General features: G+C 49.5%; 1 protein-coding gene across 1 annotated transcript in view; it reads left to right on the top strand.

Moving 5' to 3' along the window:
• The first annotated feature begins 9280 nt into the window (after positions 1 to 9280).
• The window catches only part of LOC148505683 (uncharacterized), a 71001-nt gene continuing 55861 nt past the window's right edge, over positions 9281 to 24420 (top strand). Inside the window, exons 1-5 of the mRNA XM_088447811.1 lie at positions 9281 to 9346; positions 12588 to 12675; positions 14714 to 14766; positions 19468 to 19546; positions 24164 to 24201. Coding sequence (XP_088303937.1) covers positions 9340 to 9346; positions 12588 to 12675; positions 14714 to 14766; positions 19468 to 19546; positions 24164 to 24201 — 265 coding nt within the window. The 5' untranslated portion in view covers positions 9281 to 9339. The remainder of the gene's footprint in view (positions 9347 to 12587; positions 12676 to 14713; positions 14767 to 19467; positions 19547 to 24163; positions 24202 to 24420) is intronic.

The following is a 24420-nucleotide window of genomic DNA, read 5'->3' as shown; positions in this document are numbered from 1 at the left end:
CTCACAAATATTAACAAGTATATAAATGTGAGGTCTCAGAACCACCCCAAGTACAGCTGTATTAGTGCAGATAAAGAAAAGGGATAGATATACACTGACAGGTGAGAGAATACAGACAGTCAGCACTAGCATAAGTCACATACAATGCAGATATATACATATATACATAAACATGTCATATAATATACTGCACTATTACACTGCATTCAACTGCCCAGATTCAGTGTCTGGGAAGGCTACAGCGCTGTGTACACTGACCTGATGGTGAGGTACGCAGGGGGACTGGACCAACTGCCATCTCCAGAGATTTCTGCTGCACCACAGAGAAAATGGCCGCTGGAGACCTCAGAAGAAGCGTGGCCCGCGGAGGAAGCAGCTCAGCGACACCAGACTATAGATACTGAAAGGTGCGCTGAGCTGAGGGGAGGAGCCGCTGTAACAGGGAAAGCTTCCTCCCCTGGCCGGCTATTAACCCCCGGGACGCCGGCTCCCTGCACCGAACACTAAGTCCCTGGTGGTCTAGTGGACACACGGGGTATGGGGGGCCCGCCGCCACTGCCGGCGCCTCCGGTCTGTCCCCAGAGACCGGAGGCACAGGACTGCATTTCAAATGCGCGGATCACCGCAAGCGGTGATCCGCGACCTTACCTGCTCCCCGTGGATCCGGCAGCAGTCCTGGGCGCCCGCAGAGTCCGGCTAGTACAGACTCTGGGGTCCCGCTGAGATCCCCAGATCTGTACTGGCGTCTCAGCGCCAGCGGGGTGACGGAGCGGCAGCTTAGACGTCCTATGGACAGTCTGACGCTGCCGCTCTGAAGAATCCAAAGGAAAAATAAAAAACTCTGTCCTTTAGAAAAAATAAAGCTTAGGGGCTGCTAATCAGCTCCCCACTGCACTAAACGGTGACCCGACTCCGGCCGGGCACAACTTAAACTGAGGTGCCTCTGGCTTGGGGGTGGGGTTATAGGGAGAGTGGACCCAAGTGCATCCTGGGAGCTAAAAGCTTTAACTGCGTGGTGCCCGGATTTGGTTCCCAACCTATACCCCAAGGTCAACCCTGTGGACCCCCTATGGACCCTGAAGTAGAAATGGCTGCCACGGCCCTTTTTCAGGCGTTTTGCGCATGCGCAGCACAGGGAAAATGGCCGCCGTGGTCATTTTCCCAGTGAACTGCTTATGCGTTAAAGAGTCTGGGCACACTCTCAGTGCGGCGCTGCGCTCAGTGCGCTGCCCCCCGCTGGACCGAGAGGAGGGGTCCCGTGACGGAGACTGCACACAGACCCCCTCCTCTCTTGAAACGCCCCTGTACTAAAGGGCATATTTCTTAATGAATTCTGCTCTTAAAACATGCGGGAACTGCTTTTTTCACATATTTAATGGAAGAATTAAGTATACCTTATATGTACCACAGAGGACAGCAGGAGATATCGGCAATATCGCCCGCTTTCTGTACGCCGGCTCCTGCAGGACCACGCTAGGCCGCACAAATCATTCCAAAATAAAGAGTTAGGGGAGCAAAATGGTGAAGAATGTTTTTTAAATGCAGTTTAATAAAAGTTAAAATGATGTACTGTATATGTCTGCCACTTTTTGTGTATCTACTTCTGTCTCCCTTTTTGTATGTGTGCCTTTCTCCTTCTTTGTATGTGAGTTTCGTCCATAGCAACCAATCAGATTCTAGCTATTACCTTCTAGAAGGTGCTAGATAAATGTTAAGTAGAATCTGATTGGTTGCTATGGGCAACATCTCCACTTCTAAAAACTCTCATCTTGCTAAATGTATCCCCACGTGTGAATTTCTGTCTCCAAATTTGTATATGTACCAATCTCTCCCCACCTATCTCCGTTTCCTTGTGTGTTTTTCTCTGCCTGCATCTCCAATTGTTTGCATGCATTTGCCTCTACATCAGGGTGTCTGTCACTTTCTATCTCCCCCTTTGTATGTACATCTCCCGTTGTCTCCCCAACCCATCTGTTTTCCCTCATTCTTCTCCCATCTGCCTCAACAACCCACTGCTATCTTGTGCCTTACCTTCTCCTCCCTCATATTACACTTCTCTACTCTTAACACATTAATCAGAAGTAACAGGAATGCATTTCAGCACAATTTCCTGATTTGTTTTAAGTTTTGCAGAATTTCTGAATAATAAACTTTTGTTCCATGATGGATCTTATTCATTAGCCTCAAAAACTCATTAGTGCACATACTAATGGGATTTTGCTGATCAGGGATTCTTCATCGAAAAATGTGCATACTGGTTTATTGGAAGGCAGAAAACCCTTTAATAAATCAATACTGCTTTTTATCATATTTGATAAGGTTGCCAGCAGCAATAATGCTGCTACTGAAAAGATGGCTTTTAGATGAGAAACCTATTTATCAAAGCTTTAAATCTCAGGCATTGGCCCTCTTTAGTCCCATTGTGGCTAGGTCTAACTTTACGTTAACCCTACCTACTCTGTTTGGCCCCACCAGGGAGTCGAATTGGGAACTTAAAGTGTCCCTGGAAAAAAATTTAAGTGGGACCAAATAAACTGTAGGCGGCACCAGCACAAAAGAAGGCAGGGTTAATATAAATTTTCCATAGCAGTGTAAAAGAATAAAGGGAAATCATATTGCCTTTGCTTAAAATTTAGAACATTCTAGTGACATACAATACAGAGAGCATTCTAGTGACCAATATACAACACAGAAATGATCTCAGCGACCACCATACAATACATAGCACATCCTAGTGACAAACATACAATACAGAGAGCATCCCAGTGACAAACATACAATACAGAGAGTGCGAAAAGCAGTGCCCTAGCTCTAGATCCAGCGCCCTGTCTGCCGCCCAACCTAGAGTGAACACTAAGAGCATTCAGTGGAAAGCCACAAAATACAAAGAGCATCCCAATGAACACCATTCAATACAGAGAGCATCCCAGTGATATCAATACATAACTGAAAGGATCCAGGTAACTGCCATGCCACAGTGAATGCAACATAATACTGAGAACATAAATAGTCCTATGAAATAAAACACATTAGATTCAAAATAAGCAGGTGCAAATAGAAGTGGTGGAATAAATATCTAGAAGAATAAAATAAGATATATTAAATAGTAAGGGGAAAGAGGAATAAAGAAATACTCTGCAAGTGGTCTATATATACTACTATATGTGTACATAGAGCATGGTTATAGTCATTTATAAAAGAAAACAAAAAACAAGGGGGCGATTCAATTGTATGAGACTGCAGCTATTACTAATGGGTGCTCAATGAAGCAATTCAATTGTTGCTCCGTTAGGGTGCGAACAGCCACAGGAGCACAAATCTCTGCTCACACCCTCCTGAGACGGCAAGCAGAAATGCGCGAAATCCGTGGTTTGGGCACAATAACCAGAACTTTAGACAGATTTAGCCATTTTACGCGGCTAATCCCGTTCCATTTGGGCGCGATAGGGCCTGGGCGCCCAAAACAACTGAATACAGCTTGCCGACCTCCAGTCACTTTAGACAGGAGATCGGGAGCAATAAGACAATTAAATTGCCCCTCAAGAATTAAAAAAAAAATACTAGAATAAGTATAACAGTTGCGTTAAAACAATATGAACAATATAACCATAAAAAGCACATAAGCAGCAAATAACAAGTAGCGCAAATATTAAAATAATATATATACAGAATAACAAACCTGTGTTGAGGTAGATCAGGACTCATAATAGTAAATCCAGTCTGAGCTGTGAGTACTCTACTGGTCCCAGCAGTCCTATGAAATAAGGTAAATATCTGTTAATAGTCCTGTGCCTGACATGGCCCTCCTTCATGAAAATGGAGCGTCCTCCTGGACGCTCGCATAGCTGTGGGTTACCACCCACAGCTTATGCGAGCGTCCATGATGATGGTATCGCGACCATCGGGCTTGTGACGAGACCCTTGCGGTAGGGTCTCGCTTCCGCAAGCCCTGGAGTGATTTTGGCTCTATCAGAGCCAAAATCACTCCCACTGACATCACTAGTGATGTCAGTGGGGCCGGCTTCAGACGGTAGGCGTTCCCATGGGAACGCCTCCGTCTGGCAGCCACGCCCCCGGCACGCCCACCAAAGGGGGCATGCTGTCAATCAACATCGACAGCACGCCCCCTTTGGTGCGAGATCCGGAGCGACGGAGAGCCCGTCGCTATCCGCGTCTCGCGCATGCGCACGACGGAGCTCCCTCCGTCGTGCGCATGCGCAGTGGGGCAACATCGACCTGCTTCCGAGCATCCTGCGCTCGCGAGCGGGTCTGAATGACCCCTCAGTTCCTAATTAGTAACTAGTAGGTTGCACCAAGGAGGGAGGATGATGCTTGCTGTTAGACGGCAGTCATAGAAAGGGACGAGTGTAATCCACCCCCTGTGCTGTCACATAGCCCCGTACGTTGTAGTATTACAGACTGGTAGTAAGGAAGCCTATGAAATGCCCTCTGATGCTAAAGTGTTTTCGCCCTCGCTGACATCCTCAGTGCATGGAAGTGCATACCTTACTGAATGGCGCTTTACTGCTGGGGATCTGTTGTGATCGTCACAGGTATCCTAACTACCAGGCATTTTTGATGGGTTGGGTACAGGATCCCGCCGTTCAAAATCCCAACGCCTGCACCCCATCAGCGTTAGGATATCGCCCTATTGGTCAGCATCCTAACCCTCCCCCTCTGGGGGAGATGCAAGGCTGGGTGTGGGGGAGTTGCGGGGCTGGGTGTGCGGGAGCTGCGGGGCTGGGTGTGGGGGAGCTGGGGGCTGGGTTTGGAGGAGCTATGGGGCTGGGTGTGGGGGAGCAGCGGGGCTGGGTGTGGGGGAGATGCAAGGTTGGGTGTGGGGGAGCTGCGGGGCTGGGTGTGGGGGAGCTGCAGGCTGGGTGTGTGGGAGCTGGGGGCTGGGTGTGCGGGAGCTGTGGGCTGGGTGTGCAGTAGTTGCGGGGCTGGGTGTGGGGGCGCTGCGGGGCTGGGTGTGGGGGAGCTGCGGGGCTAGGTTGCGGGAGCTGCGGGGCTGGGTGTGGGGGAGCTGCGGGGCTGGGTGTGGGGGAGCTGCGGGGCTGGGTGTGGGGGAGCTGCGGGCTGGGTGTGCGGGAGCTGCGGGCTGGGTATACGGGAGCTGGGGGCTGGGTGTGCGGTAGTTGCGGGGCTGGGTGTGCGAGACCTGCGGAGCTGGGTGTGGGGGAGCTGCTGAGGGTGCAGGGTTGCGGGAGCTGCGGGGCTGGGTGTGGGGGAGCTGCAGGGCTGGGTGTGCGGGAGCTGCGGGGCTGGGTGTGCGGGAGCTACGGGGCTGGGTGTGCGGGAGCTACGGGGCTGGGTGTGGGGGAGCTGCGGGGCTGGGTGTGGAACTGCAGGGTTGGGTGTGGGGGAGCTGCGGGGCTGGTTGTTGGGGAGCTGCGGGGCTGGGTGTGGGGGAGCTGCGGGGCTGGGTGTGGGGGAGCTGCGGGGCAGGGTGTGGGGGAGCTGTGGGGCTGGGTGTGGGAGAGCTGCGGGGCTGGGTGTTGGGGAGCTGCGGGGCTGGATGTGGGGGAGCTGCGGGCTGGGTGTGCGGGAGCTGGGGGCTGGGTGTGCGGTAGTTGCGGGGCTGGGTGTGGGGGAGCTGCGGGGCTGGTTTGTGGGAGCTGCGGGGCTGGGTGTGGGGGAGCTGCGGGGCTGGGTTTTGGGGAGCAGCAGGGCTGGGTTTTGGGGAGCTGCGGGCTGGGTGTGTGGGAGCTGGGGTCTGGGTGTGCGGTAGTTGCGGGGCTGGGTGTGCGAGACCTGCGGGGTTGGGTGTGGGGGAGCTGCGGGGCTGGGTTGCGGGAGCTGCGGGGCTGGGTGTGGGGGCGCTGCGGGGCTGGGTGTGGGGGCGCTGCGGGGCTGGGTGTGGGGGAGCTGCGGGGCAGGGTGTGGGGGAGCTGCTGGGCTGGGTGTGCGGGAACTGCGGGGCTTGGTGTGGGGGAACTGCGGGGCTTGGTGTGGGGGAGCTGCGGGGCTGGGTGTGGGGGAGCTGCGGGGCTGGGTGTGGGGGAGCTGCGGGGCTGGGTGTGCGGGAACTGCGGGGCTGGGTGTGCGGGAACTGCGGGGCTGGGTGTGCGGGAACTGCGGGCCTGGGTGTGGGGGAGCTGCGGGGCTGGGTGTGGGGGAACTGCGGGGCTGGGTGTTGGGGAGCTGCGGGGCTGGATGTGGGGGAGCTGCGGGGCTGGGTGTGCGGGAACTGCGGGGCTGGGTGTGGGGGAGCTGCGGGGCTGGGTGTGGGGGAGCTGCGGGGCTGGGTGTTGGGGAGCTGTGGGGCTGGATGTGGGGGGGCTGGGTTGCGGGGCTGGGTGTGGGGGAGCTGCGGGGCTGGGTGTTGGGGAGCTGCGGGGCTGGGTGTGGGGGAGCTGCGGGCTGGGTGTGCGGGAGCTGGGGGCTGGGTGTGCCCAGGCGGAAACTTTTTCGCCGTATTCAATTACAAAGACTTTTCGTGTACGCAGAAAGTCAATGCAATGTAATAGGCGCGAAAGTTTTGCCTATGAATAGCAGGCGGAAAAATGTGCAGAATTGCGGTTTTGGGGTGCAAAGGTGCGGAAACCACTCTGCACCCATGAAACAGCCCCCCAAAGGATAACTTGAGTGAAAAAAAATCCCTAAAAATAAAATAAGAACCACTCCCCCCCAAAAAAATTACTTTAAAAATGGGGGTGAAAAATTACAAAGTGGTGGTAGACACATAAAAAGTAGCGAAATAGACTTTTGGGGAGCCTGCAAGTATGGGGGAGGTGTTTTTTTGATTGCAGGTGCTTGCTGAGGGTGCGTTTTTGGCATCACTTAAAACTTCACTTTAGCGATTTTAAACCATGCTTGCACCCATTTTCAAAAATTGGCGAAAAACGCTGTCATTTTTGGGGAAATCAGCCTGACACCCCCCAAAAGATGCTCTGACATGGGGATTTACTTTGGATACCCCCGAATAGCCCTGCTAAAGGTATGTGGGGTCTTTAAACGGTCTCAATAGGTGGTGTTTTGCGTTTTTAAGAAGGTGGTGAAGAATAGAATTTAGGAGGTTTTTTTGGCAAAATAAGTAGTCCCATCAAATTTGGGGTACATGAAAATGGGTGCTAGCATATTTTAAAGTTGCTAATATGAAGTTTTAAAAAACTTGAAAAATCCACCTGCCACAACTACCTGCAATAAAAAAAAACACCTGGCGCATACTTGGGGACTCCCCCAGGGTCTATTTTGCTAGTTTAGAAGTTTGTCCCCCAGCTTTGGTTTTTTTCGCCCACAAAACTAAAGTACTTTTTTGGGGTGTCCTAAGGTACTTTAAAAAATATTTTTTGACACAGATTACCTTTAGGAGACTGTCCAAGGGGTGCAGGGTTGTTTTTTGGAAGTTTGCACCGCAAAACCCCAATTCTGCACTTTTTCTCGCCACGTAGCTGGGTCTGATGCATTGACTTTTCGCACCGGGTAAAAGTGGAATCGGCGAAAAGTTTCGCACAAAAAGGCTTTTCGCAGCCTAATTGAAAATGGCCAATAGAGGCAATTGACAGCACTTAAGTACCCCAAATAGCTTCAGTAGGGCTATTCGGGGACATCTATATTGAACCCTAATGTTAGTGCATCTTTTCGGGGGTGTCAGGCTGATTTCCCCATTTTTGACAGCACTTTTCGCCTGTTTTGAGTATCGCTGGGACGCGTTTTCGCATCCTTTGGAATTGAATACGGCGAATAGCGGGGGGGGCGCCCGATAAGTTTCCGCTGCAAAACATGCGATGTAGGGGAAAAGTGCGGTAGGCGGAAAAGTATCGCGGGTGTGCGAAACTAATTGAATACGGGCCATAGGTGGGGAGAGAGAAGGGAATTATAAGAGGAGTAAAATGGTGACAGAAGAAGAAAGGGGGAGAGAGAAAATTACACAGATCGCATGGCCGGCGGTTCAAATCCCAGCAGCGGCAGCCCGACGGAGGAGGAAATCCCGATCGTCCCCAGGTAAGTTCCCCCCGGGAGCCCTAAACCTAACCCTCCCGCGGCTGTCCACGCCCGGCATCCCTTTGATCGGGATGCCGGGAGCCGGTCTCCCGGCGCCGGTAAAATGACAGGTGTCTGGATTTAGACGTCTGTCTTTTAACCCTCGCCGGGATTTAGTAGTCTAGAAGCCGGCGGTCGGCATTCCGTCCGCCGGCTTCATAAACGTATACCGATCTATGTGCTAGGACAGCCTAACAACAAAAGAATAGAAAACCTCTGCTATCAGCACAGACCTAATTGTTACACATGACTTAGGTCCGAATTCAATTAGAAGCGAAGTCTTTTTCAGCTACACTTTTTCGCCGATGATGTCATTTTCGCCGATTTCATATATGCCCGTATTCAATTTGTCCGACTCTTCGCCTATGCGAAAAGTTTGCGCCTTTTAACCAGCGGAAAAGTTTCGCCATTGAATACCCGGCGGAAAAAAGTGCTGAATCTGGGTTTTGGGATGCAAAATTGCGGCAAACCCCCTAAACCCTTTTTACAACTCTTTTGACGCTAAATGCATCAAAAAACGCTAAAAAACCCCACAAAGAACACCCCAAAAAAGCTGTTTGAAAAAATGGGCAAAAAAATCAAAGTGGGGGTACATATTCAAAAACTAGCGAAATAGCTTTTGGGGGGGTCTGGAAGTATGGGGGAGGTGTTTTTTGGATTGCAGGTGATTGCTGATGGTGCGATTTTGGTGCTTTTTAATGTTTGACTTTCGCAACTTTAAAATCTGCTAGCACCCATTAGATGGGAATACTTATTTTCCCCCAAAAATGTGGCTAAATGCTATTCTTCACCACGGTCACCAAAGACATTGGATAGCGCCTATTGAGACCATTCAAATTCCCCAAATACCTTCAGCAGGGCTAATCGGGGGGTACGCAAAGTGAACCCCCATCTCAAAGCATCTTTTGGGGGGTGTCAGGCTGATTTCCACAAAAAATGACCGCACTTTTCACCTTTTTGCATTTGGCCGGGTCCCGTTTTCGGCGGTTTGGAACTGAATACGGGGATAAGCGGGGACGCGCGCTAAAAGTTTTCGCCGGCAAAACCTCAGATGACGGCGAAAAAGTCCAGCCTCAGAGTTTGCGATTCCAAATTGAATACGGCCCGTACATCACAGTCAAGGTGGCTGCTACTAGTTACGTTACTAATGCCAACACATGTTCCTTTACCTTACTCTATATGGCTGGAGGCAGATGGGTCACTCTAGGGCTGCAGGGTCCTTCTCCATAAAGCCCGCAGCAGGGGCCGGGCACCGCGGCGCTAGCAGATGCGTCATACAACGCAGCAGCAGGGACTGGTGCCCCACCCCGCGCGGCATCTGGGCTTGCTTGTTTTTGCGCGCGGGCAGCGGGCATGGCAGGTATGGGACCGGGAACTGTCACCGGTGGCCTAGGCCGCCCCTGGCACACTGCGCTGGGGATGGGAAGATTGCTGGTTTATGACCTATCTATGTTTATAAGAAAGTTACTAACCGCCTGGGGGGTAAATGAGAGCGGGATGGGTGTGTGTGTGACAGTCGCCGCTAACGGCGGCGGAGCCCCCGGGGGCGGGAGGCGGCAATGACCCGGGGGTCTCGAGAGTTTCCCGCCCAGGCTGAGCTCAGCTGAGTGAGGAGACAAGTGACACCGCGCCCGCAGCTACAGCCTGACCGACGTCTCAGCAGCACAGAGGGTGTAAGCCAGTGCTGTCAAACTCGGGCCCTTCAGCTTTTGTGGGACTACATATACCAGCATGCCCTGGCACAGTTTTAGCGTGCCCTAATAGCAAAACTGTGACAGTGCATGCTGGGATGTGTAGTTTCAATGCAGCTGGAGGGCCCGAGCTTGACACCACTGGTGTAAGCGGTTTCAATTCTCTGGTGCCGCCCCGGCTTTATATATCCCCATTTTCCTACTGTTCCGCTTAGTACACATCAATGTCGTCTGTAAGGTTCTATTATATGTACATTTTATACATTGCTTATTTCTTATAAACATAGATAGGGCATAAACCAGCAATCTCCCCTTCCCCAACGCAGTGCTATAAGCTTATCACTCATCCATGTCACTGGGGGGAATTCAATTCAACGCGCTATTGAATAGGGACTCCCGAAACTATTCAGTACACCGCGCTGTTTGGGCGCGCTAAGGATTTCTCGCACCCCCCTGGGGATGCGAAGAGAAATCCGACCAAAGTGCCGGGTGCGCGGTTGTTTTTCTGCATAGCGCGGCGCTAACAGCCGCGCGCCCGGCACTTTGGTCAGAGAATGCCGGTTAACGTGCCTTGACACCCTTGTTAAGGTGCGATAACCGGCAATCTCCGATCACACAGCGCACTGAATTGAATAGCTCCTGGAGCTCGCTCCCGGCGCTATTCAATTCGCATTGAATCGCCCCCACTGTATCTATATTAGGAGGGTAATGGCAGGGTATCTGACTGGGATGTTGTCACCATCCCGCTGGTCAGTATTAGGGATAGGGGGAGGGTTAGGCTGCGGGAAAGGTGGGTTAGGGGGGTTAGGCTACCTTCAGGCATCGGTATTCTGCCCGCGGCATCCCAACAGCCAGGATCCCGTACCCAGCCCTTCATTTCATTAAGTCAATGCTAGTTGAAGAGAGCTATACATATATACAGATGTGTCCACACACATCTTACCTCCATTCGATACAAGTCGCGTTAAACATAAAGCGCGACTGCTGTTCAATTTGGCAGCGCCGAGCGTCTTTTTGTGGGACTTTTTACATTTAAAAGCACCTTATTTGCAAAATCGATGCACATAGAATGCACCAGCAGCTTCTGCTGATTAAAAATGATATGTGGCATGGCTATATTCTGTGTGTGACTGCGGGTGTATCTGCATGCAAAATGCTACGTTACACCGTCAGCAGCTGTGACACGCTAACAGCATTTTGCATGCAGATATAACAGCGGTTGCAGCGGATTGGCTGGCTTCAGTAGCGCTTGAAGATGAGATAATCTCCAAGCGTCCACTGTAACACCCGAAGACCAGGGTCCGGTGCGAACAGCTGGACCTGGGAAATAACCCGGGTCCAGCCGCCTGTATAAAAGGGGTATTTCCCGGCTCCAACCCGTGCTCAGTCTACCTAGTTGGAGCCGGATTTTTGGTGGAAAAGGGTGCAAACACCCTCCCTTCAGTAGGACTGCAGTCAGTACAAGGGGTACTAATATTACAGCATGTACTAACTCATTATTAGTACATACTGTAGTTATTTTTCGGTTTATTTAAGGTGAATAATATAATTAATCTCTATTAATACATATTCCTTTGCGGTTAAATCGCAGCCTGGCACCTGTAGTAGGCTACACTGTGAGTGGTGTTTCTCTGCGATGCAAACAATGCTGGGTACATACTAGACGTTATGTGTGATCTGGCAGATTAGAGCGACATATCGGCACATCGTCTCGTGTGTACCCGCTATGCTGCTGACGATGCGCGCTCCTCCCGTCGGACCTACATGCAGGCCCAATGGGGGATGTCGTTACCGACGGCCATGCTGCAGAATCCAGCATGGCCTCCCGCTGTCGCTGCCGGCATCAGCAAGTGGATATGCCCGATGGGCACTGTATAGCATATTAAGGCTTGGTGTTTGAGGACACATCTGTATCAGGTCTTTCCTTGCACTTCTCATTTTGCTTTCTATTGTTATACTTTTAAACCTGATACGTCATTCAGTAGAAATTAGAGTAATGGATAAGTTGAATTACAGGTGGGAATTTCACAAGTAGAGTACACTATGGGCCTGATTCAGAGCCGCTTGTAAGCGGCCGCTCGTTCGTTCCGACCGATGTTCGCACAACTGCGCATGCGTACGGATTTTAATACGCATGCGCGAACCAGTCAGTGCGGCCGAAAATCGTTTGTTCGCTAAATAGCGAATGCCTGCTATTTTGAGTGACAGGAGGAGGCGTATGTGGGTGGTAACAGGGGAAGGTGCTTGAAAACTGGGAGTGGAAATCAGAACGCAGGCGTGCTTAAAGGTCAAAACGGGCGTTTTATGGGTGTGCATAATTAATACAGCAGCTTCATTAACCACGTCACTTGGTTGATTTGTAGTCAGAACTGCTCGCAAGATTGTGGTAGGAAAAACCAACCACAAGAATAGCGAGCAGTTCATACGCTGGTCGATGTACTCGATTAATCTCTTAAATAGCGGACATGACGTATGGTGCGAGCGGCCAGGGGGCGTCTTTTTCAAAATTACGACCGCAAGTTTTGTTCGCTCGTTCAGACATAGAGGCGTGAACAGACGCAAAGTGCGAACGGTTCATTTGAATAGCCAGACCCTTTTTAATGAACGAGCGAGCGCAAATAGCGTCCGGCTCTGAATCAGGCCTTCTGTACTCTGAGCTGTAATGGATTCTAAGATCTCCTATTGGCTGCATAATGACATCAGCTGAGGAATTGGATATTCTGCTTTACCGCCTTAAACATATTTCACTGCTGTTTGAAAAGATTTGTAGTCATGGCTGGAAAACATTCCCCTTTATTCACTTCAGTGTGTAATAATGTCTCTTGGACATCATCTGTCAGTGGTTAGGACAAAGCAGTTTATCCCTGTCTGTGACAACACCTGAGGGATCTGGCTTCTCATCTTGTTTAGGACCCACGATGCCTCGACGCTCCAGGATAATGCAAACTCCGCCGGATGCCGCCGAAGACGCAGAAGCCCAGGACCATTCGCCAAGACGGTAATTGTCATTCATCTTAACTAAATGGATCTGGTAAGATATTCGCAAGAGTGTGAGCATTGTATCTATTCACATGTCAATAGCGACTTGTGGGTCTCATTCAGACCCGCTCGCGAGCGCAGCACGCTCGCAAGCGGGTCGATGGTACCCAAATGCGCATGCGCACGACGGAGGCTGCTCCGTCGTGCGCATGCGCGAGACCCGGCGAGCGACGGGGAAGCCGTCGCTCGGGTTCTCGCACCAAAGGGGGCGTGCTGTCGATGGTGAGTGACAGCATGCCCCCTTTGGTGGGCGTGCCGGGGCCCATGGGAACGCCTACTGTCTGGGTCCGGCCCCACTGACATCACTAGTGATGTCAGTGGGAGTGATTTTGGCTCTGATAGAGCCAAAATCACTCCAGGGCTTGCGGCAGCGAGACCCTACCGCAGGGTCTCGTCACAAGCCCGATGGTCTTGACCATCGCGACCATCATCATGGACGCTCGCATAAGCTGTGGGTGGTAACCCACAGCAATGCGAGCGTCCAGGAGGACGCACCAGAAAAAAAAAAAAAACGCCCTAATTCAGAGTGGGTGCTCGTTCAGAGCGTCCAGCTCTAAATCAGGCCCTGTGTCCACTATGTGCAGAGACAGTGACACAATCTAATTTCCGTGAAACATAAATTGCATTAAACACAGGGCTCTAATCTATTAACCAATACCACTGGACACTGGCCAGAGACTAGTAAATTGCATTATCTTAAACTCAATATGTGTGTCTGAATATTGTGTAACGAGAGCCTAGCTTCTAGTCCAGTATGTGAATGGACATGACATTAGAGTCGGCAGTCTCTTTCTGATACGATTGTGTTTGTGCTTGTTTTGAATTAAGGTCCTGATTCAGAGGCGCTCGCTATTTGCGAGCGCTCGCTCTGAATCAGGGCGGATTTTAAAAAAATCCACAGCTTGTGCGGGCGGCCTGGCGATGGTCGCGATCATCGTGACCATAGGGCTTGCGACGAGACCCTTGTGGTAGGGTCTCGTCCACCGCAAGCCCCAGTGAATTTCCTGCTCTAACAGAGCAGGAAGTTCACTACTGACATCACCTGTGATGCCAGTAGGGCCGCCCACAAACGGCAGGCGTTTGTGGCCTTTTGTTGAGGCGTTTGTGGCCGTTTGTGCAGCCCACCCCCCGACCCGCCTAAAAAATGGGGAGAGCTGTCGATCAACATCGACAACCTCACTCCGGGGCATCATCGACAACCTTGCTCCGGGGCACGCCGCGCATGCGCACTGCCTGACCATCGACCCGCTTGCGAGCGCTATGCACTCGCGAGCGGGTCTGAATCAGGCCCTAAAACTACTGTAGCAAAACTGGTTTTGATCCCAAGAGGCCAAGATGGCTAGGAGATCATGTATGTTACCCAACTCACCTAAAATGGTGGATGAGAGAATCTACTGTACCAGTGATATTTACTGCGTAACAGAATGCTGCGACTCAGTTGGACAAATTGGAAATAAGGGAGAAATTCAATCGAACGCAGTGGACGGGAAGTGCTGTTCCAGAAAGGTACATTGTGCCCACCGACATCGCAAGTTGTCCCTCGCACCTGTATGGGGTGCAAGGGAAAACTTGTCATACCGGAATTACTATAACTGGCACTTCGAAAGGGTGTAGTGAGCGTATCAACATTCAGAGTGTCGACAAAGGGGGCCAGCAGTATGTCAAACCCGGCATGCCGACATAGTAGGAATGCCATGCACAGCAACGTCACTGTGTCAGCTTTTCAACTTTACACAAGACGCTTTACCATCATGTTTAAAGTTCTAAAGCTGACACGGCGGCAGTGCTGTAAATCACGTTACTACCATGTCAGCAAGTCGGGTTCTTCATACCGCTGTCGCCCTTGTTCATTCTGAATGTCGATAAGCCATTCCCATCACCCCTTTAAAAATGGGGTCGCCTAGCCCTGCAGATGTAAGTAGGCTCTGACACCCTAGTGTAATATGCTTAAAACAATTTCTCCTTTTTTTTCCCCCATATTTTTCTTTGCTTTTCAGTATCGTCAGGTTTGAGAACTATGACATTGCCGGTGAAGAAACGAGAGGTCCTGGTGAGACAGACACTGATTTGTTTACTTTATAAATGAACTTCAGATACTGTACATGTGGGGCAGCACAGATGGTGTAATGGTTAGCATTACTGCCTCACAGCACTGAGGTCGTTGGTTCGATACCCACCACGGCCCTAACTGTGTGGAGTTTGTATATTCTCCCTGTGCTTGCGTGGGTTTCCTCTGGGTGCTCCGGTTTCCTCCCACACTCCAAAAATATACTGGTAGGTTAATTGGCTCCTAACAAAAATTACCCCTAGTGTGTATGTGAGCATGTGGTAGGGAATATAGGCCCTCATTCAGAGCCACTCGCTATTTGCGGTTGTTCGTTCTAAAACTAGGGGTGGCTATTCAAATGAACCGATCGCTGTTTGCGGTCTGTTCACGCCTCTATGTCAGAACGAGCGAACAAAACTTGCGTTCGTTTTTTGGAAAAATACGCCCCCTGGCCGCTCGCATCCTACGTCATGTCCGCTATTTATTAGATTAATCGAGTACATCGACAAGGGTATGAACTGCTCGCTATTCTTGGGGTTGGTGTTTGCTACCACAATTTTGCGAGCAGTTCTGACTATAAAATAACCCAGTGACGTGGTCAATGACGCTGCTGTTTTAAATATGCACACCCATAAAACGCCCGTTTAACCTTTAAGCACGCCTGCGTTCTGATTTCCACTCCCCATTTTCAAGCACCTTCCCCTGTTACCACCCACATACGCCTCTTTCTGTCACTCAAAAAAGCAGGCATTCGCTATTTTGCGAGCACATGAATTTCGGCCGCACTGACTGGTTAGCGCATGCGTATAACGATCCGTACGCATGCGCAGTTGGGCTAACATCGCTCGGAACGAACGAGCGGCCGCTTACGAGCGGCTCTGAATCAGGCCCATAGAGTGTAAGCTCCACTGGGGCAGGGACTGATGTGAATGGCCAAATATTCTCTGTACAGTGCTGCGGAATATGTGTGCGCTATATAAATAACTGGTAATAAATAAAATAAATGTGGCCAATCCCAATATTCATATTTTATTCGGATGGCTTAAAATATATTAAAGTCACACGTTAATCACATTACAGTGGTTAAGTTTTCCGTCAATTGTAAAACACACTTTACATATTAATAAGTTCAATAACTTAAATTTTGCTAGAAAGATATCTAACTTGTATACTACTTACCTTTACTGTGGACTACCTTTAAAGCGATAGTATAATAACAAAATGCTGTCCTGTTTAAAACAACTCTTGTCCAATCATTAGGTAGATTTCAATACTGGCGCTGCCTCCCCTCCGCTACTTCACAGTCCCCTCTCTATAGCTCCCTCGTCTTCCTATCCAGAAACATCAGAGGCATGTGACCGCAATCACACACACATATAATTTAGGGTTACCATTTGTCAGAATCCAATTAACCTACTATGGGGGGAATTCATTTAAACCCGATATCGTTTCAGGTGCGAAAAATGGGTGTATTTTGCTGGGAGTTTTTTAACACCCAATTCACTTGGTTCCCGTTTTTTTCCTCCTCGTTAACACACGGACCTATGTGCTTTTTCGCAGTCCCGGCCGTGATAACGGGGTTGGATATTAGGCATTTTTTCACCTGCGTGAGGCAGGTGAAGAATAATGCCCGATAAGTGCCGGCTTCCTGCCAGCAGCCCAGCCCTCGCTGCTGTGTCCTGGGCTGCAGTGGGACCAGGGAGACTGCTGCCTCTCCACCGAAGTAAGATGCCGGAGCATTCTCAACTGCGTACGGGATCACAGTCGCAGCCTGAGATCCCCCCAGACACAGGCGTGTCGTCACCCTCTGCCTGCTGTTGCCGACCACAGACAGTCCCTGCCTATCAATTACTTTGAGAATAAATCCTCACTGTGACCACCGTCTCAGGACCATGGCGGCACATGCGCAGTGTGACTTATACGGATACAGTTAGGCAGGGGTGGGTTACAGTTAGGCAGGCTGGCAGCAAACAAATATCCAGAGGCGAGCCAAGGTCAGGGGTGGGTAACAGGCAGGCTGGCAGCAAACAAATTTCCAGACAAGAGCCAAGGTCAGAGGTGGGTAACAGGCAGGCTGGCAGCAAACAAATTTCCAGAGACAAGATCCAAGGTCAGGGGTGGGTAAAAGTTAGACAGGCTGGCAACAAACAAATTTCCAGAGACAAGGTCAGGGGTGGGTAACAGGCAGGCTGGCAGCAAACAAATTTCCAGAGACGAGCCAAGGTCAGGGGTGGGTAACAGGCAGGCTGGCAGCAAACAAATTTCCACAGACAGGAGCCAAGATCAGGGTTGGGTAACAGGCAGGCTGGAAGCAAACAAATATCCAGAGACGAGCCAAGGTCGGGTGGGTAACAGGCAGGCTGGCAGCAAACAAATATCCAGAGATGAGCCAAGGTCAGGGGTGGGTAACAGGCAGGCTGGCAGCAAACAAATATCCAGAGCCAAGGTCAGGGGTGGGTAACAGGCAGGCTGGCAGCAAACAAATATCCAGAGACAAGAGCCAAGGTCAGGGGTGGGTAACAGTTAGGGAGGCTGGCAGCAAACAAATATCCAGAGGCGAACCAAGGTCAGGGGTGGGTAACAGGCAGGCTGGCAGCAAACAAATTTCCAGAGACAAGAGCCAAGGTCAGGGGTGGGTAACAGGCAGGTTGGCAGCAAAAAAATTTCCAGAGACAAGATCCAAGGTCAGCGGTGAGTAAAAGTTAGGCAGGCTGGCAGCAAACAAATTTCCAGAGACAAGAGCCAAGGTCAGGGGTGGGTAACAGGCAGGCTGGCAGCAAACAAATATCCAGAGACAAGAGCCAAGATCAGGGGTGGGTAACAGGCAGGCTGGCAGCAAACAAATATCCAGAGACAAGAGCCAAGGTCAGGGGTGGGTAACAGGCAGGCTGGCAGCAAAAAAATATCCAGAGACGAGCCAAGGTCAGGGGTGGGTAACAGGCAGGCTGGCAGCAAACAAATATCCAGAGACGAGCCAAGGTCAGGGGTGGGTAACAGGCAGGCTGGCAGCAAACAAATATCCAGACAAAAGCCAAGGTCAGGGTGGGTAACAGGCAGGCTGGCAGCAAACAAATATCCAGAGACAAGAGCCAAGGTCAGGGGTGGGTAACAGGCAGGCTGGCAGCAAACAAATATCCAGAGGCGAGCCAAGGTCAGGGGTCGGTAACAGGCAGGTTGGCAGCAAACAAATTTCCAGAGCCAAGGTCAGGGGTGGGTAACAGGCAGGCTGGCAGCAAACAAATTTCCAGAGACAAGATCCAAGGTCAGGGGTGGGTAACAGGCAGGCTGGCAGCAAACAAATATCCAGAGACAAGAGCCAAGATCAGGAGTGGGTAACAGGCAGGCTGGCAGCAAACAAATATCCAGAGACAAGAGCCAAGGTCAGGGGTGGGTAACAGGCAGGCTGGCAGCAAAAAAATATCCAGAGACGAGCCAAGGTCAGGGGTGGGTAACAGGCAGGCTGGCAGCAAACAAATATCCAGAGACGAGCCAAGGTCAGGGGTGGGTAACAGGCAGGCTGGCAGCAAGCAAATATCCAGACAAGAGCCAAGGTCAGGGTGGGTAACAGGCAGGCTGGCAGCAAACAAATATCCAGAGACGAGCCAAGGTCGGGTGGGTAACAGGCAGGCTGGCAGCAAACAAATATCCAGAGGCGAGCCAAGGTCAGGGGTCGGTAACAGGCAGGCTGGCAGCAAACAAATTTCCAGAGCCAAGGTCAGGGGTGGGTAACAGGCAGGCTGGCAGCAAACAAATTTCCAGAGACAAGATCCAAGGTCAGGGGTGGGTAAAAGTTAGGCAGGCTGGTAGCAAACAAATATCCAGAGGCGAGCCAAGGTCAGGGGTGGGTAACAGGCAGCTGGCAGCAAACAAATTTCCAGAGACAAGAGCCAAGGTCAGGGGTGGGTAACAGGCAGGCTGGCAGCAAACAAATATCTAGAGACAAGAGCCAAGGTTAGGGGTGGGTTACAGTTAGGCAGGCTGGCAACAAACAAATATCCAGAGACAAGAGCCAAGGTCAGGGGTGGGTAACAGTTAGGCAGGCTGGCAGCAAACAAATATCAAGAGCCAAGGTCAGGGGTGGGTAACAGTTAGGCTGGCAGCAAACAAATATCCAGAGACAAGCCAGTATGAGTCCTATAAACAGGAACAATGAACTTGCACAGTGACACAGCCTAATGAGGCTTTAACACAGCTGTAGGTAATCACCAGTTGCAGAGGTGCAGTTACCTGCAGGGACGTGCAGTCAGGGGAGGCAGAGAATCAATGGACACTGAAGCTTGGTGTAGTGAGGTGAGAGTTACAGTGAGTAGAGGGCGATACAGGCTACCAGCACTCAGACCCATCTCCATGTGTTCCTCCCCAGCCATTGACCTCAAAGCACATGGTTACTTGCAGTGTTGAGCAGCATGGAACAAGGCTGCAGCAGTCGTGGTGGTGGGCATTAATACTGCAGTCGTGGTGGTGGGCATTAATACTGCAGTCGTGGTGGTGGGCACTAATATTGCAGGAACAAGCCCAGCAAACTAAAGCTTGGACTTGCAGTCCTTACACTCTAAATCCCATTATCTAATTAAAAATATTGCTTGCATTTATGCTATAGACACAGCAATTTCATAGTACACTTTAAATATTACTGCTTCAAACTTTGTTATATTAGCACAGTATACTGTACCATGTATCTTACAATATGTGTTTTCCCCTCAGACCTGGAGTTTGTACAGGGGAGGGGATTAATGAGTCTGGTCGTCACTATTGCAATCATCTGTGTTCTTACTATGGTGAGGTGAGTGTTTATACACAATTCTAGTCTGTACTCAATGTTGGCTAAGGTGCCCCCCATTCCAATGGTAACCTCTCATTGAACGTTAAATGTCCAGCAGAAGTAAACTATATTCATCCAACACTTTCCACGCCTCAAAGCGCACTTGGTGTTACATCAGGAAACCCATTTTACTCGCCTCCTCCTTGTCCTCACTACCTTATCTCTGCACGTATCTCCCTGACAATATAGGAGGCCTCAATCAGAGGCGCAGGCAGTTGTTGCTGCTGGTGCTTATGTTTGCAGACTTGCGGCAGCGATAATATGCCAATGCTGGTTTCAGCCTTCTTCTCGCACAGGATATATGCGCACGGCATCTATTCACCCGGTAGTGATCAGCACCGTACCTTTTCCCACTCGCTGGACACTGCAGCCCAAGGGTGTGGAAGGTAAACGGCAGTCTGTGTTAGTAGGGAGCTGCTAAAAGGGCTGGGCCCATTTTGCGCTTTAAAATCATGCAGGACGCAGCAGCCCGCTAAAACAGCCTAGTGGGAACAGACAGATGAAGGCTCATTGGACCGTGTGTTGCCCACCACTGGTATAGCCACCTCAAGATGGCATTACCTAGCGGCTAAACCGTTTGCTTTTTACCACTTGATAAATTGAGCCTCTAAGGTGATTGCATTAACCATCAATAATGGAGGAACCGCAGTAGAAATTAGTGATTTATTGGTGTTTTTTCTTTTTGTTAAATAGGATACTGCATTATTTGGCATTTTCACAGAAGAAATGGGTTATCACTGCTTGATTAATAGACCCAATAGACACATATATGCATTACTACAGGGTAACAGACCCAATAGACACATACATGCATTACTACAGGTTCTAACTATCATTTATCTACTACATTCTGAAACTGAGAGCTAGGTGCTGATTGGTTGCCGTTGGGTAACACTTCCACTTTTCCTTTTTACACGTTTTAGTAAATATGCCCCTCAGTAAAGTGTAGGATAAATTCTAGGCTACATATAGATATTCATACAGCACAATTTATACAACAGATCTTCACCCTTTTCTTCTTCAGGGTCCATAGGCTCCACAGGGAGACCTTGGGGTGTAGGTGATGCAACTGAATCCGGGCACCACGCAGTTAAAAGCTTTCAGCTCCCATGATGCATTGGTCCACTCTTTCTATACCCCATCCCCGAGCCAGAGGCACCTCAGTTCCGTTGGTGCCCGGCCGGAGTCTGGTCACCATTACGCAGGGACTGCTTAGGCAGCCCATAAGCTATTATTTTTCTGATTTGATTTGTTTTATCTTTTCTTCAACAAGAGCACGCAGCAGCGGACTGTCCGAGGGACGTCTGTGCTGCCGCTCCGTCACCCCTCCAGAACCACAACGCCAGTACTGATCTGGGAATCTCAGCGGGCATTACGGGGGTCTGCGCTAGCCAGGGCCCCCGAAGAGGCCAAGACTGCAACCGGACTTTAGGGGTCAGGTAAGGCGGGTCACCGCTTACGGTGACCCGTGTGTTAAGGCAGTCGATACCTCCGGTTTCAGGGGACAGACCGGAGGTGGCTGAGTGTGGACGCAGGCTCCAGTCATCGCAATCCACTAGACCACCAAGGACATTTTGGTGCGGTAAACCAGCGTCCCAGGGGTTAATAATCAGCCAGGAGAGACAGCTTCCCTGTTTAAGCAGTTCCTCCCGTCAACTCGTGGCGCCTTTCCTCTGAGGTCTGGCTTTTCTGAACTGTTCTCCTCCGGCCACGCCCCCTCTGAGGTCTCCGGCGGCCATTTTCTTCATGGTGCAGTCGCAGCTCTCTCAGTGCAGCGCGTGGTTCGGTCCCCCTACATATCTCTCTCCAGGGTCAGCATATGTAGCGCTAGAGCCTACCAGACACTGAGTCTGTGTAGTTGAGTGTAGTGCCAATTTGCGGTAATTCCTGCACTGTATATGACTTGTGCTAGCGCTGTCTGTCTGTGTCTCTTTTCTATACTGTCAGCATATATCTATACCCTTCCTCTATTCCATGCCCTAATACAGGTGTTGTTAGGGTGGATCATACATAACCTTTTATATATATAGTTTTATATATATATATATATATATATATATACAGGTTGAGTCTCCGATATCCAAAATACTTGGGACCAGGGGTATTTTGGATAACGGAATATTCCGTATTGTGGAATATTTGCATATCATAATGAGATATCTTGGGAATAGGACCCAAATTTACAAACAGAATGCATTTATGTGTTATATACACCTTATACACACAGCCTGCAGGTCATTCTATACACCTTATACACACAGCCTGCAGGTCATTATATATACACCTTATACACACAGCCTGCAGGTCATTATATATACACCTTATACACACAGCCTGCAGGTCATTATATACACCTTATACACACAGCCTGCAGGTCATTATATACAATATTTTCAATAATTTTGTGGCTCAAACAAAGTTTGTGTACATACATAAAATTCAGGTATGTTGCATATACACCTTATACACACAGCCTGAAGGTAATTTTATACCATATTTGTAATAATTTGTGCCTTAGACAAAGTTTGTGTACATTGAACCATCAAAAATCAAAGGTTTAATTTTCTCAGTCCGTCTCATTTTCCGTATTTCGGAATATTTGGATATTGGAGACTCAACATATATATATAAATCACAGGGGCTCTGCACTCACCATAATAACTAACAATAATTATAATAAACATAATAAACAGAGGGGTTTTGGTTCCCGAATTGATCAATGCATTTAAGCTTGCAGCCCCCTGTTTTCCTAGGTGCTTTGCAACAGGTGTGCTTGGTAACTGTCTCACATTTAAAAGCAAAGTTGCTGTGAGCTGTTAGAGCAGGAAGCTCTCTGGGGCTTGCGACGGACGAGACCCTACCACAAGGGTCTTGTCGCAAGCCCCGATGGTCGCGACCGTCACTTGGCCGCCCGCAAAAGCCGTGGGTGGTTACCCACAGCTTAGCGAGCGGCCAGGGGGCCGCAACAACAAAAAAAACCCGCCCTGATTCAGAGCGAACGCTCTTAAAGAGCGTCCGGGTCTGAATCAGGCCCACAGTATCCAAATTCAGAAGCCCATACGGTATTGCGGTATTATTAAAGTTACTTTAGTGGTGAATAATAGTATCTCACTCAATACGGCCTTACCGCTCCTTTATGCATAGTCAATGTGGTCTCTCTCCTGCTGGTATGACACTGCAAGGCAAACTGGTGGTATTCTGCAGATACAGTCTCACGGAGGGAGTTTACAAGTGATTAAAGCTTCTCCAGGTGGTAGAACAGAGAGGTGATATGGACGGCTGTAATGATTGCTATGGACAATTGCTCCTAGGCAGAATTTTCTTTACTCCTTTACGCGTTTCTCCGCTGTTGTCAGAAATAGGTTTCCTCAGAATGCAAAAAAGCATATATTTGCAGTTGATTTTGTCATGTAAAATGACCCTGCCCAGCTAAGCTTACAATCTGAAGCTGGGCACACAGTATACAATCTATTGTCTGACATATATCGTTCCGGCGCAGATCGGAATAATGTATATCGTACACATCGTATAGTGTGTATTCCCAATCCGTTGTTCCAGGCCATTGTTCATTGAATCGTCCCATCTGTTGTGCTGCACGTCAGATTCCGCGGCCGACGCGGCACTGTTACATGCAGCATATAACGATACATTGTGTCTTTGTATGCCAGCTGTTGTGGAACTTCATATCCCAGCAAGCCCTGCCACCGTTTTAGCATGCCCTAATAGCAAAAGAGTGTCAGTGCATGCTGGGAGGTGTAGTTCCACTGCAGCTGCAGGAACGCATGTTTGACACCCCTGGTGTAGTGTGTATGGCGACGCGATATATATTTACATTACATCGCTAGGTCGCACCATGGTAAGGTGTGCACCCGGCCTAAGATTTGTGGGCAGCTAGTGTGATAAAATTGTAGCTGCTGGTGGGTAAAATGTGTGTGTGAATATTGTAAGAGCATTATCAGCTTGTAATAAAGCATCCATTAGCGACCTTGATTTCTGTACAGCTACACCGTCGCAGCGAGGAGCACGAGACCATCGCCAGTCACCGTACAAATCTTACAAAGACACCCAGCAGATCCATAACTGTCCTTCATTCCTATAGGTTGTAAAATTCAGCTCCTTCTCTGTCCATTGGCGTTTTCATATAGCCTAGGTATAACCATGGGCCTTGTGTTACGTCCATGTACACGCTTACTGTCAGGTCTTTAGTATTCATGTTTGTAAGCATTGGGTTGTTGGTTCCTATAGCAGGAAAAGTCTTTAGTGGAAAGATGTACTATACCTTCATATACATTGGTGTAGAGGCCACACTGCTGTAAAGCAGAGTTGACATATTTGGATCCAGAAGCACCAGATTCCTGTCAGGACGTATGCGATTTGAGTAGCAGGGCAATTCCTTTGGTAGAATACAGTACTGTTATCACTTTATAGTCTGTGCTGGGAAACTTTGGTATAACTTTAAGACTTCATTTATCACATCTTTACTTTTCGAAGTGATTCACTTTGGGTTTTTTTACGCCCGACAAGGCAATAAATTTATTTGTAAAATGATATATTGATAATTCCCACTCTGTCTTTCAGGAAAATGAAGATCCTGATAGGAGCAGTAATATTCTGCGGTTAGTTCCTGAATGTCTTTATATTAGTTTTGGTTTTGGTGCACAATGAAATCTAATTTAACGCTTTGATTTATTTCACTAGGAAAACTGTATTGCTGATTATATGTTATTCCCTCATGTCCTTAGTCATTAGCATATTGCTGTCATTGTCATAAGATCAATGTTTTTTCTTTTTAATGAAACAAAAGACTAAAGTATCTATCATGGCCATTTATTTTA

Source organism: Taudactylus pleione, unplaced genomic scaffold, assembly GCF_031769625.1.
Source record: "Taudactylus pleione unplaced genomic scaffold, aTauple2 ptg000442l, whole genome shotgun sequence".
Classification (NCBI taxonomy): Eukaryota; Metazoa; Chordata; class Amphibia; order Anura; family Myobatrachidae; genus Taudactylus; species Taudactylus pleione.
This window is presented reverse-complemented; position numbering and strand designations above follow the sequence as displayed.